Source organism: Mastomys coucha, unplaced genomic scaffold, assembly GCF_008632895.1.
Source record: "Mastomys coucha isolate ucsf_1 unplaced genomic scaffold, UCSF_Mcou_1 pScaffold6, whole genome shotgun sequence".
In the NCBI taxonomy this organism is placed as follows: Eukaryota; Metazoa; Chordata; class Mammalia; order Rodentia; family Muridae; genus Mastomys; species Mastomys coucha.
The window spans coordinates 117,753,486-117,766,540 of NW_022196912.1; the positions used below are offsets into that span (position 1 = coordinate 117,753,486).

Genomic DNA, 13,055 nt, shown 5'->3' on the forward strand with positions numbered 1-13,055 from the left:
TCCCAACTCTTTCTCCAGCACCATGTCTACCTGCATCCTGCCATACTTCCTGTCTTGATGTTACTAGAGTAAACCTGTGAGCCCCAATTAACTGTTTTCCTTTATAAGAGTTGTTGTGGGCTGAGTGGTGGTGGAGCACACCTTTAATCCCAGCACTTGGGAGGCAGAGGCAGGTGGATTTCTGAGTTCTAGGCCAGCCTGGTCTACAAAATGAGTTCCAGGACAGCCAGGGCTACACAGAGAAACCCTGTCTTGGAAAAAAAAAGAGTTGCTGTGGTCATGGTGTCTCTTCACAGCAATCAAATCCTAAGATAGTACCCGTTCAACAGTCAAAGATGATATACTTTGTGATACAGACATAGCCCTAGCAAATCCACAAGCTTAAAAATAGGATAGAGAGCAAGCAATATCTCCCTAAACCCAGTAGTAAGGGTCCAGGGAGGTAGAAAGGCAGGGGAGCAAGGAGGATGCTCCTCATCCAATCCCCTAAAATAGATTTGAATAGGACCCGAGACAACCTTAGGAAAACACTGACAGAGAAGGGTCTCATGGGCAGTCATTGCTGAAATGGATTATTCTGTAGCTCAATGCCCCTCCTCTAGGTAACACTCACAAGCACATATAAGTACTTAGAATTCTAGAGGCCCTGGACATCACAGAACTCCATGGAGGAGCTCAGGTCCTCTTCCTCTCTGCAGACTGACAATTTGGACTCTGGTGTTCAATATCTCCATTAGAGATGAAGATAGCCCCAAGCTAACTCATGCCCCACTGAACCCTACAGACACAAGTAGGTGAGTGGGTAGAAGGCAAGCCATGGTCAGTTTAGGCTTGTTATGGCAATGAGCCTGCCAGAGTGGTGTGTGAATGTGTGAGACCTTGGTGTGATAATGGGGAGGGTGAACACCCTCAAGTCAACAAGGAACAAGTCAATGGGAGACTGAAAGCCCCTTATGCTGATGGTACAGTCATTCCTCTCTAAATCACTCAGTGGCTCCCTGTTGTATACAAGGAAATTTAAAATCTTCTACCAATAGACAAGGCTTCTTTCATCTAATGCTCACTGCCTCACTGTCCTATGTCATCTGATTTCAAGCATAGGTCATCTTCATTGCCCACTGTTATTACAGCCTCCTTCTGGGAGGCTCTTTTCAAAGAGAACATATGCTACCAAGTTTATCCACAAACTCCTCTGCCTCTACCTCCTCCAACCAGACTGCTATCCTGTCATCATGCATAGCTAGCCTGAGTATCACTCTGTCCCCACCTCACTCTAGTTGCTTATCAGATGAGACATCTTAGAGGCAAAGCCTTGATTACCCCAGAATTCCCAAAGCTCTCCTGTCCTCAGGTAAACTGTATGGCATAGGCCCAGCCAATAAAAAAATGAAGAAATGTAATCTTACTGAGTTATGTGTCCATCACTCTTCTTTAGCCTCAGATTGGACAAATATTGAGTTCAATTGCTGAGGATTCAAAATATGCTTTGCTTTGGAGCATTAAACGAAATTGAGTATCTCAACGACTCCATACAGAAGAGTCTAGCATGCTACTGGTTCTTATTTCATTCTGGAGATTCGAAGCCTGAACTCTGGCCATGGTGAAGCACACTTGTAATTACAGCAATAGGGAGATAGAGACAAGTGGGTCACTGGGACTCACTGATCAGCCAGCCTAGCTCATTCAGTGAGCTCCTAGCCTGTAAGAAATTCTGTCTCAGAGGAGTAGACTAGACGGTGCCTGAAGATGTCCTCTGGCTGCACACATACACAAGTCCGTTCAACAAACACACACAGTATGTATACAATACAAGCAGGCACACTCAAGCAATATACACAAGCATCACATACACACAAACATACAAACATAGAGTTGGGGGTAGAGTGATTGAGAGTGAGGGTAGTGTGGGAATAGCAGCTGTCCTGGATTAAAGAACCACCGTAGTCCAGTGTGACCTTTTAAAAAAACTAATTACATCTGTAGGAAGGATCCTATTAGAAAATGAGGCTACCTGAAGCCCTTTGAGATTGATAAGTCAGCATTTGACCTACAAGAGGGAATTGCTCTGCCTTGATGTCAAAAAGCCTGGCAAGTGCCCTGAGTTGGTCAGGTGCTCACTGGGCTGGTGCCTATCTGATCACTTCTTCTTCATCATACCTGACCTTTATTGGGATTTCCCAGCTCCACTTTCTGCAAGAAACTTTGAGTCCCTGGCATGGGGTCCTTGAACATGTCACAAGTTCTGAGCTAGCACCCTGTCACATGCCTTGGAAACCTTCTACAATGTTGGGAATATTGAGTGAGTGAGTCATGGTTTCAAGAGAGAAAAAGACAATCCCACAAGGCCCACAGAAGTACTAGGTTCAACTCCATGCTAAGCAAATAGCACTGTCAGCTATCCAGACACTGGGCCATCATCTGATGGCTAATCTGGAACATTCTATTCTGTTTTCTGGGCCTCATTAGGGTGCTTAGTACATACCAGATAAACACAATGACCCCCTCGTTTCTGACATTGCAAGACTTTCCCCTTGCAACCACTCTCAGACTGATTGAATTGTTATCTAGCAGGCACAAAGCCCAAGAGAGGTGGTTCAAAGCCATTTGCCCTGGGTCCACGAGAACTGGCTGCAGAATAGGAAGTTGAGTCTGGAAAGGGATGGTGTTCTTCTGTTCTCTGCCTCTGTAATGTCAGTCTGCAGTACCCTGGCATGCCTATTTCCTGGAGTGCCTACACAGCCAGGCAATGTTGACTGAAATGGGTTAGGAAAGGTGTGGCTGAGTAACCTGATGCAGGCCTCTGTCCTGGGCTGCTTTACTTGAAAGTGACCTTTCATCTGGAAGCCTTCTCTGACAAGACGATGCAGGCTGGGCTTGTGGTGTGGGATGGAAGGTCATTCTTTAATTACAGGGTTCTAGGAGAGAGGAGCTATGAGATCATAAGGTAGAAGACAGGAGATAAAGCTTGGGACCAGGTCTTGCACAAGCACTGCCCTATGCCAAGAAAGCTCATTAAGAAGCACAGTATCTTATTTCTATGTTCAGGGGAGGAAGGGTACAGAGCCAGTAGAAACTGTCATGCACAGGAGCTAGATCATTGGAGAGCTAATCAAATAACATTGCACAAGGGAACACAGGGTACCTTAAGAATATTATAGGCCTTGAAACTGATATTGCCAGTTTCTTCAGGGGAAAAAACCAAGTCCAGATTAAATCTTTTCAGGCCCCAGCTCCAGGCTTAACTTGACATATCCACACTTGAGCAAGGACTCAGAATTAGATAACTCTTGTCCTTCCATTGGGGCCTCTAAGTGTGTTTATCTTGGTTCTACACTTGAAACTTACAGGACTTGGGTCCTATCTTTTGCAGAAGGTGGGATGTCTCAAGATGGGGAGAAGGGGAGAGAGTGACCCCCTTTAAGGCTAGGCAGTAAGTGGGAAGCTTAGGCCATTGATTGAGAGGAGCAGTTATTTGGAGTCTGACCTGTGACAGGTAGATCCCTGAACCTTACAAGGACTGGTAAGTTTACTAAGGAAATCAAAATATTAGATATATTAGCATTGCCATTGTTAGTAATCTGCATTGAAATCCTAAAGCAGTAGACTCAGACCTTTGCCTCATAACAAAAGCATGTGGAGCCCTAGCAATGTTTTTATATCAAAAGAATTTAATACTCTTTCCTCTGTGGAGAGGGCTGTATATATAGAGAGATTAGGCGCATATGTTTATCTTCAACAGTTTAGAACAAGTTATTAGATTTTATATGATCAAGATTTTACAGTTTTATCTCTGTTAAGTGTGAGCCTTAAAGATTTGAGTTGAAGATTTAATTGAAGATCCTTTAGCATCAAAATAAAGCTTTGTCAGATAGAAATATGCTCAAAACTTCAAGTCCATGAAGGAAGACATTGAAGCAGATAGAAGAAGGTGAAAAGATCTCTCATGTTCATGGGCTGGTATCTTAACATAGTCAGAATGGCCATCTTACCAAAAGATATGAGATAATGAATCTTAGAAGAGTCCAGAACAGGAAGAGAAAGTAATAGACTAATGAACATGATCAGTAGACTAAATGGGGGCCTGGTGGTAGGGAGAGGAAGGAGAGAGAGGAAGAGAAGAGAGAGGAGGGGAGGGGTCAAGTGGTCCAATGGATGAGAACAAGAGAGAGCTGGAGCACATGCCTGCAATAGCAGCATTCTATAGGAGTTGGAAGCTGGGAATCCAAACCCAAGAGCTGGAGAGGTGAGGTGAGAGGAGCCACAGGTATGAGTGTTGCTGGCACTTGGCCTCGTGGACAGCATGCACTTTGGTACCCTAGTAGGTGCCCCAGTTTCAGCAGCTCCCTCTTGCTCACCATTTAAAAGCCACATGAATTCCTGAATGTCTAAGAGACTCTTCCTTTTTCCTGAGCAGATAAGTGCCTCCTAGCTTAACTCAAAGAATCGTCAATGTAAGTATCCCTACCATAATACTGAGTGAGTGTTGGAGGATGCCAAGGGGGTTCAATTTTGTGCTAAATCTGGTCAGCTCAGAATGGGAATCTCCACAATCAAGAGAGAACAATTGATACAAGCAATTTAGAAGTGTCCCCGTTGGGCTGGTGAGATGGCTCAGTGGTTAAGAGCAGTGACTGCTCTTCCAAAGGTCCTGAGTTCAAATCCCAGCAATCACATGGTGGCTCACAACCATTTGTAACAAGATGACACCCTCTTCTGGAGTGTCTGAGGACAGTACAGTGTAGTTACATACAATAAATAAATAAATCTTTTAAAAAAAATTATCCCCGTTCTTTTGCCTAAAGGTATGCCCAAGTCAAGTACCATGTAGGGAATGTTAGCATAAACAGTGAGCCCAGGAATACAAAGGTGTCCATATTGTAGTTGTCTCCTTTTTTCAAACGTCCCATAGATGGTTTTATTGCCCAGGTTTGTGGCTAATATCAATGGGGCAGGTGAGTCTTTTTCCTGGACATATTGTAATGGGTCATGGCCAATTAGAGGGTTCTAGGAAATTAACTTTATCCAGATCAGGTAGACATCTCTAGGACAAGTCAACCAGAATCTCAGGTCATCCACCTAGAGGCACAGAGTTCTCCAGATACTTTGGATTATACCACCCAAGGGGAAATTCCATTCTGAGCCAGAGCATTGTATTTTCATTCTTTAATGGGAAATACCCACATAGTGCAGTAATTTACGGGTGGTTAGAAGCTGGAAAATTCAAGCAATGAATGAATTGATGGTAGTTGAGAAACTGTGCATCCTGTCACACTGCAAACGAGAGGGGGACGTTCTTATTCACTCACTGGTGACAGACAAATAGAAATACAGAGATGGCGAAATGTAATCAAAGTGCAGGGCCTCCAGTGAGAGGCACCCAGAAAGTCACTGGTCTGATATTTTTAGCTATTATTTAATATTTTGGTAACAAGATATTTTTAAATAAATCTTAATTTGACAATCAATTATTTTTAAAAAAATTGCTAATCTCAAGCCTTAGAGACTTTATTATTGTTTATATTATCTTTAAGCCTTATTGCTTTTATATTTTAAATAACTTACTCAGAACTTTGTAACTTATAACTCTTTTTATTTTATATAGCTCATATCTCAATATATCCACCGCAATATTTATGTAAATCATTATTTACTAAAATATTTTATTTCTGTACATATAAATTTTCACCAAAATATTTTTTATATCATATCTTTTATATTTTAACACCATACCTTTTATCTTCATGGTATTTTTACTTTTTAAAAAATGTAAAATAACTTTATTTTTATAACATTTTCATCTTTAAATATCATGATACTTTTTAAAAGTCATATAAAGAAATCTCCTTTTTTTATTTTTTAATGTAAAACTGTCGTAGATAGAGTTTTCAGAGCAATTATCTCTCAGACAAAGACAGGTCAATGAAGGACATCTGTGCCTAGGAGCTGGGCTCTTTGTTGTCTGAACCTGGGTTCTGAAATCTATGCAGCCAGCTGCTCTGAGTTTTGAATGTGTACCCATCACACCCACCTACCACTACCACACACACCTCTCCCCCTACACACACCTCTCCAATACACATCCCACATAGGCCCTAACAGCCCAACCCCCACATCTATGCTGTAGTGGGGAGAAATATAGCAAAAACAAGCAGGCCATTTGTTAGGGTAAGGATGTTGAAGTTTAGCTCTCTCAGATACCTGGATCCTGGGGGGCATGGAGGTGCATGGACTCAGTCATCTTTAAGGGGCTTGCAACCAGGAGTTTGACCATGTTACAGTGATTATATGGACAACACAAACTGGACTTGTTTTTTATCTTTTGGGGGGGGGGAGCACAAGAGGTGGGAGTAGGCCTGGGGGCCTGGGAAATAACGATGATAGGATACATCATGTCAAATTCCAAAATAACCAAGTACAATATTATATTATGAAGACAAATTTACTATCCTTTGTTTTACTCCTGAAGTTTCTACCCCTTCCTTCAGGTGGTCTCTCTGGGGATAGTTTTAATTTTTATCTTTCTCTACGTGTTATGTCAATACTTACTCTTTTTCTCATATTCAGGTGTCCCTGTTTAGTCACTACTTGACTTGGACCATGCAGTCAATTTTTCTTTTTTTTCTCTTTTTCTTTTTTTAGTAACAATGCCCTGAGAGAGAGAGGTTCAGGAGATCAGGAGAACAGAAGATAAAGAGAATAGGAGATAGAGAAGACACAGCTAAGGATCAGATCAGGAAGCCTTGCTTTTACATGCTTTATCTTAAAATTACAGTATCTTATATACCAGGTCCCGGTAAGAGATGAGCCAGGATCAGCAGAACTATCATACAATGGGACAAAGTCAGAGGAAAGTTAATCAAACAGTGTTGCACAAGGGGAACAGAATATCTCACAAACATGACAGACTGAGCACACAGTGACCTTGGGATTGGTAATGCCAGTCTCCTCAGGGGAAAATGCCAAGTCCCAGGAACAGAAACCTTAATAAGTTCAAGGCTTCAGCCTCACGCCCAGACTGGCATTGCCAAACACATTCTTAGACAAAGAAACAGAAGTAGGTTCATTTTGTTCTTTTATCAGCCTTTATCAGTTCCTTTATCAGGGACTCTGAGAAACCTTAGATCAGTCCAGCTCTCAATGTGGCAGAGTTGGAGTGGGGTGGAGACAGAGTCTGTGTGATCAGTGACATTTGCAGGCTACAAATCACTCTGCTCTCTGTCCTGTCATAAGCCAGGTGGACAACACCTTGACACTCAGGCACCAGGATACAGAGTGAGTACACCTGCTGGGGTAGGACCTGTGGCCTTACAGTTGTGGGTGGCTGGAACTGAGATCCTAGGCAAGCTGAAGCCAAGGAACCCTTGAGTAAAATCAATGACAGCATGACTTACAAACACTGGGCACTTAATGACATTGTGCTAGGCTTCATTTGAAGCACTTAAAGAATGTGGGTTTCATGAACCATCATGGCAACCATGTGATGTCCCTGGAGGGGATTATCACTCATACTTTAGATATGAGGAAACTGAAGTACAGTCATAACCAGTGGAGAGCCCAAGATTCTACTCTGGATCTTCCCTACTGCTGGAACCAAGGGGGAATTCCACCCCATGAACCTATGGGGACCAACACATTGGCATGAGAACACCCCAGTTCCTCCTGACAATCTACCAATGAGCTACAGTGCCTAAATTACAACTGAGGACCAAGACAGGAGGAGTGGGATAGTATAAAGCTTAAATGAGGCCCAGTAACTCAAAGATGGCAGACTGTCAGAATCCCAAACCCTGACCACTCTCCTAGCACACCAGAGTCAGATTCTAGAAACCAAAGTGCAGCCAGTATGTGCTAACAGTGGAGACATACTGTGTGTACTAAGAGAGAGAGGGAGAGATGGTGGTAAAGCTGGGAAAATGTGGATCTCATCTCAGGGAAAGGGGTAGAGCCTGCCTGGCATCTGAGTTGACAACTTCTTTGGTTTTTGTATTTCCTGTCTGCCAAGAGAAGAAATGCTCTCCTTTTAGGGAAAAGGTTGAGCAATGGAGTGAACACCAATGGAACAGAGTTCTCTCTTGTCCTGGTATACATATGCTGGACCCTAGCTGCTGGCCTACTGCTATGCCTAACCTACCCCCTCCTCATTCCACATCTCATCTCAGGACCCCAGGCCTGGCTTGATGCATACCTTCCTTTTCCATCGAAGAACCTGCATCCAGAAGCATACTCAGAAAGTGTAAGACAAAGTCTGAATGGCCAAAGTCATCCTGAAACACCAAGGGTGGTCTTTCTTCATGACTCTTCCCCCAAAGTGCATGCGCAACAGCTGACCCCAGAAGGTCGGCTTCATGCAGATCCTTGCCAACTCCTGAAGAGAAGAAGTCCAATTCCAGAGTTAAAGACTTGAGTCCCTAGACCAGGAGGCTAGTTCCACCCTACTCTACCCTTGTGCTAGATGTACTGGCTTTAAGGTCTCGCATGTGACATCTGGGGAGTTCTAGCCTCAGAAGTTTAGGACTGTAATCTAGAGGCCCTAAGCAGGCTCTCATGCTCATTTGATAGCATCTGGCCTGTGAGAACTACCTCTTTCCAGTTGCACATGCCCTCTATTCCTTGCAGTGACATTCTGAAAGTGGTCTTAAATGGCACACAATAGCAGCTATGCTTTTGGTCTACTGTGATCCTTTGAGGTGCAAGTTCCAGCTGAAGCCCAGAAAAGGTTCTTGTTCACAAACTTCATGGGAGGCCAGGTGGAGACCAGATCCTTACAAGATCTTTCCCAGGAAAACCTCCATACATTATGCAAACACAGAGAGGCAGACAAACCATCCCAGATTCTCAAGTGGAGGTGGGGGAACAGAAGAGTGCTGTGCTTGGGGGAGGCAGGCTCACCTCCAGTGAGGAATCTATGCAATGACCAAGGTTCTGTATGTTAGTCATTAGTTGTTCTGGAGTGGAGCAGCATCAGAGGGCTCTATATTTTTGAGCTCTACAAGCCACTCTGCAGCTCCTACAGCCACCAGGGCCATGCCAAGAGGAACTGTTCTGTGAGTAACCCAGGAAAAGGGGGAACAATGTGAAAAGAGGGTGTCTCACAATCCTGATTAGCCCAATACCAAAAACTCTCCCTGGGTCACTGGACTTTAGAGCTAAACCTAGAGGGGAGTCTGGGGACAACTGGACATATAGGCACCCTCCCTATGTGTTAGAAATGTTGAGACTAGATTGAAATCCTGCTGGACCTGCCCTCAATGCCCTTGCTCCCCTGCTAAGCCACAGCACTCAAACCCCTCAAGCTTCCACACAGCTAGCTCAGGGCAGTGCTTGCTGAATCCAGGTCTTCCAATGCTCCAGGCGGGTGTTATTGATACGCTGGAGGTTGGGAGGTGGGTGTTCTGGGTAAGTCACTTAAAGCCACAGAAAAGCGTGTGCTATTAGGGATGGCTTTCAGAAGATAATTAGGGTCAGGATAGTCTGGATAGTCTGGATAGGGTCAGGATAGTTTTGCCACATGCGTTACCAAATCCTCTCTCCCACGAAGTAAAAACATGCAGAACTATATTGTGATTGTACCCAAAGTCAGCAAAGGACAGTTTAAGTGTCGAATGTGGCCCACTATCCAAGTGAAGAATACAAGATATAGAATACCAGCACAGAGGTTATCATTTTGGAATCGAAGTTAAGTTTACATGCATGAATTATAAATCATTGGACCATGTCACAGAATGGGTGATTTGAGATTGTCATCCCTGCTACACAGGAGACTGAACCTTGAAGCCATCTTCAGTGCTTCCTGGTACTAAAGAGTTAGTTCCTTAGACAATTGAGTGGGATGGTATCTTAACACCATGAGAGGGAAGCCAGCTGGGTCTTCTATTACACTTATCGCTCTGTATTCTCACACTGTGTTAGTAAATGCACCATTAAAGAGAAGGGTAGAAGGACAGAAGAGATGGCTCAGAAGCCAAGAGCATCAATTGTTCTTGCAGAGGACCTGGATTCCATTTCTAGCACCCACACAAGGTAGTAAAATTGTAATTGTAGTTCTGGGTGATACAACACCCTTTTGACTCTTACATGCATATAATCTGATGTAGGTGAACACCAATGCACACACAAAACCACATCTATATAAAAGAAAAAAATTTTTAAGAGAAGAAATATCTGGTTATACTAGAGGTAAAACTCAGCAGCATTTGCATAGGATACACGAGACTCAGAACTCATTTCCTAGTACAAGAGGCAAAGAAAACAAGATAGACAATGTTTTGTGACCCTGTAAGGTTATTTGAATTTTAGACAGCAGGCACCGTGCATAGAGTTTGGTTAGAAATGCTTGCCTTGTCCACAGTTGCTTCCCAATGTCCAGGGAAAGAGTAAGTAATGGCAAAAGAGACTGGCTTGCAAAGCAAGGGAATGACATTGTCTGGCCCTTTGTTGAAGTGTTTCACCCCTTGTCTGAGGGAGAGACATGAGGACAAGAGCAAGAATCCTGGGTGCAGGCAAATGAGGGGAGGTGGTGGAGGAGGAGTGGTCCAAAGAGAAGCTCTCAGGATATGACATGGAAAGGGGTGCATAAAAGGCCAGAGAGATGGTCACAGGGGAACCTAACAGTGATAGGGTCAGTGTAGAAAATTGAACAGCCTTTCTTGGGCAGGTCAAGTCTGTTGTGAGAAGGGAACTGGAGTCACTTTTGTAAGGGGAGGCAAAGACATTCATTGCATTGCTTTCCTCCTCTGGATGGGTCAGTGGTAGAAAGATCAGCTCTTCCTTCCACTACCTTGGAGGAAAACCCAGGAAAGTAAAAGAGGTTAGAGTGCAGATGGGACAGCCAGGAAGAGAGGCAAAGTTGGTCCTAATACCTTCTTTTCCTGTCCCTGGACAACTGAGATAAGTCACGGGAAAGGGTACCATGGAGAAAACAGAACATGGCTAAGAGGAAGAGCCCTGGATGGACTTCTGCTAGCTGGTGACTTTTGCAAGTCAGGTTTGGACCCTCAGGTCCCTTCTATCTCAAATGACCATGAAATATAGGCATGCAGAGAAAGGGGCGTCAAGGTGTGCTTCATGAATCTACTGCTATGCCACCAAGTGTTAATACAGTCACCATCTGCTTGGAGGGACTGGCCTTCACTTGCCTCCAACTGACAGAACTGAGGCCATGCCTCTATCCTGAATGTGTCAAAAGCCAATAAACATGGCTGGGAGAAAGGAGAGCAGAGGGTCTTCCTTAGGGAATTACAAGGATGGTGGTATAATTCCCAAACACACTGGAGATACTTAAACATCTCATTATTGAAAAGACTTGTTATGACATGTAGAAGGGATAATATGTTGCATGTTCAAAGATAACTCCCAGAAAAATTTTGGGTACAGAACATTAGCTTTATTGTATGGGTTATTGTTAGTCCACAGAAGAGGGAATGGGCAGCTCTGCTTGACTTAAACTAGTCCCTTGATAGCTTTCATAGGAGACCCTCATTTGAAATAGGCAAACAAGCACAGAAATTTAAGTGGATAAGAGCCATAATAGGAAGAGCCATCCTCCAAAAACATAGGTGTTAGCCCTCAAAACTCCCTGCAAAATTATTGGATCTCCCCATCCATGGGGCCATGCCTGTGTTTCTGGCATGACCAGCTTGGCAGGGCACCTGTCTACTGCTCAAATGCCCATAGGATTGTGAGGGTGTTCTTTTCTTTGCAGATCTGAGATACTCAGTATGTACCACACTCACTGTCTGCTGCTTCTTCTTTCTGGATTCTTGGTGCTCTCTCACAGTCAGCCAGGCCAAGAACCTGACAACACATCCAACCAAACCTATAAAGAAGTCTCACAGCAGAATATCTCCAGCTACCAAATTGCCTCCGACAATGCCGACTTTGCTTTCCGTCTATACCACCTGATAGCATCCAAAAATTCTGAGGAGAACATTTTCTTCTCCCCGATCAGCATCTCCATCTCCTTGGCCATGTTGTCCACAGGAGCTGTTGGGGACACCCAGACTCAAATCCTCAAAGGTCTGGGCTTTAACCTCACGAAGGTGTCAGAGCCTGAAATCCATGAGGGCTTCAGGTCTATTCAGCACAAGATAGCTCGCCCATTCACTGAGCTGCAAACCTCTATAGGCAATATACTGGTCCTGAGTCAGGCCCTGCGAGTCCTCCCTGATTTCGACAGTGCCATTGAAAGCTCGTATATCAGCACAGTCTTATATGCTAACTTTGGAGACAAGAAGGCTGTGATTCAGCTCATCAATGACTATGTCAAGGAGAAAACTCAGGGGAAGATCAAAGAGGTGATCAGTGACCTGGACTCAGACGTGAGGATGGTGCTGGTGAATTACATCTTCTTCCGAGGTGAGCAAGGTGCCAGCCCACCGAGTGCTGAGCACACACTCCTGCTGGGAGGTAGACTAGATGAGGACCCAGGTTACCTCTAGAGCTTGCTATGGCCCTTCCTTCTTGCAAAGTCCTCCAGAGCCCAAAGGAGTTCAGCTCACTTTTCACACACAGCTACTAATGTTTATTTTGGAGGAGAGGAGTTCATGTCATGGCACACATGTGGGGGTCAGAGAACAATTTGTAGGAGTTGCCTCTATCCTTCATCATATGTGTCCTGAAGATCAACCTCAAGTCATGAAACTTGGTGGCAGTGTTTCTGGTCTATAAATCATCTCGGTAGCTCCAAATTTCATTTTGTAACTGGCTCTAACTCGGGGTTCATAGAGATCAAAATGACAACATTCCCAGACAATAATCCTGGCAAACCAGTCACCACACCTACACATAGCATGTGACATGCACTCAAAACCAACTTACTTTTAAGGATTCACTTTTTGTAGGTTATGTGTTTCATTGTTCATGTGGGTATGGACTTTGTGGGCATGTGTGTAAGTACAGGTGCTGGCCACAGCCAAAGGCATCAGATCCCCTGGAGCTGGAGTTACATCTGCTTGTGAGCCACCATTTGGGTGTTGAAAATGGAACTCCAGTCCTCTGGAAAAGCAACAGGAGTTCTCTCTAGCCAAGTGATTTGCAACCTTCGTAATGCTGCAACC

General features: G+C 44.1%; 1 protein-coding gene across 2 annotated transcripts in view; it reads left to right on the forward strand.

The window, feature by feature from the left end:
• Positions 1-7,187: 7,187 nt before the first annotated feature.
• Serpina4 (serpin family A member 4) overlaps positions 7,188-13,055 on the forward strand; it is a 13,855-nt gene continuing 7,987 nt past the window's right edge. Inside the window, exons 1-3 of one of the 2 annotated variants that reach the window (XM_031355631.1) lie at positions 7,214-7,272; positions 8,160-8,233; positions 11,702-12,354. In XM_031355631.1, the coding sequence (XP_031211491.1) occupies positions 8,178-8,233; positions 11,702-12,354 (709 nt within the window). In that variant the 5' untranslated portion in view covers positions 7,214-7,272; positions 8,160-8,177. Of the gene's footprint in view, positions 7,273-8,159; positions 8,234-11,701; positions 12,355-13,055 lie in introns of both variants that reach the window. The other variant, XM_031355632.1, reaches the window with a different exon arrangement.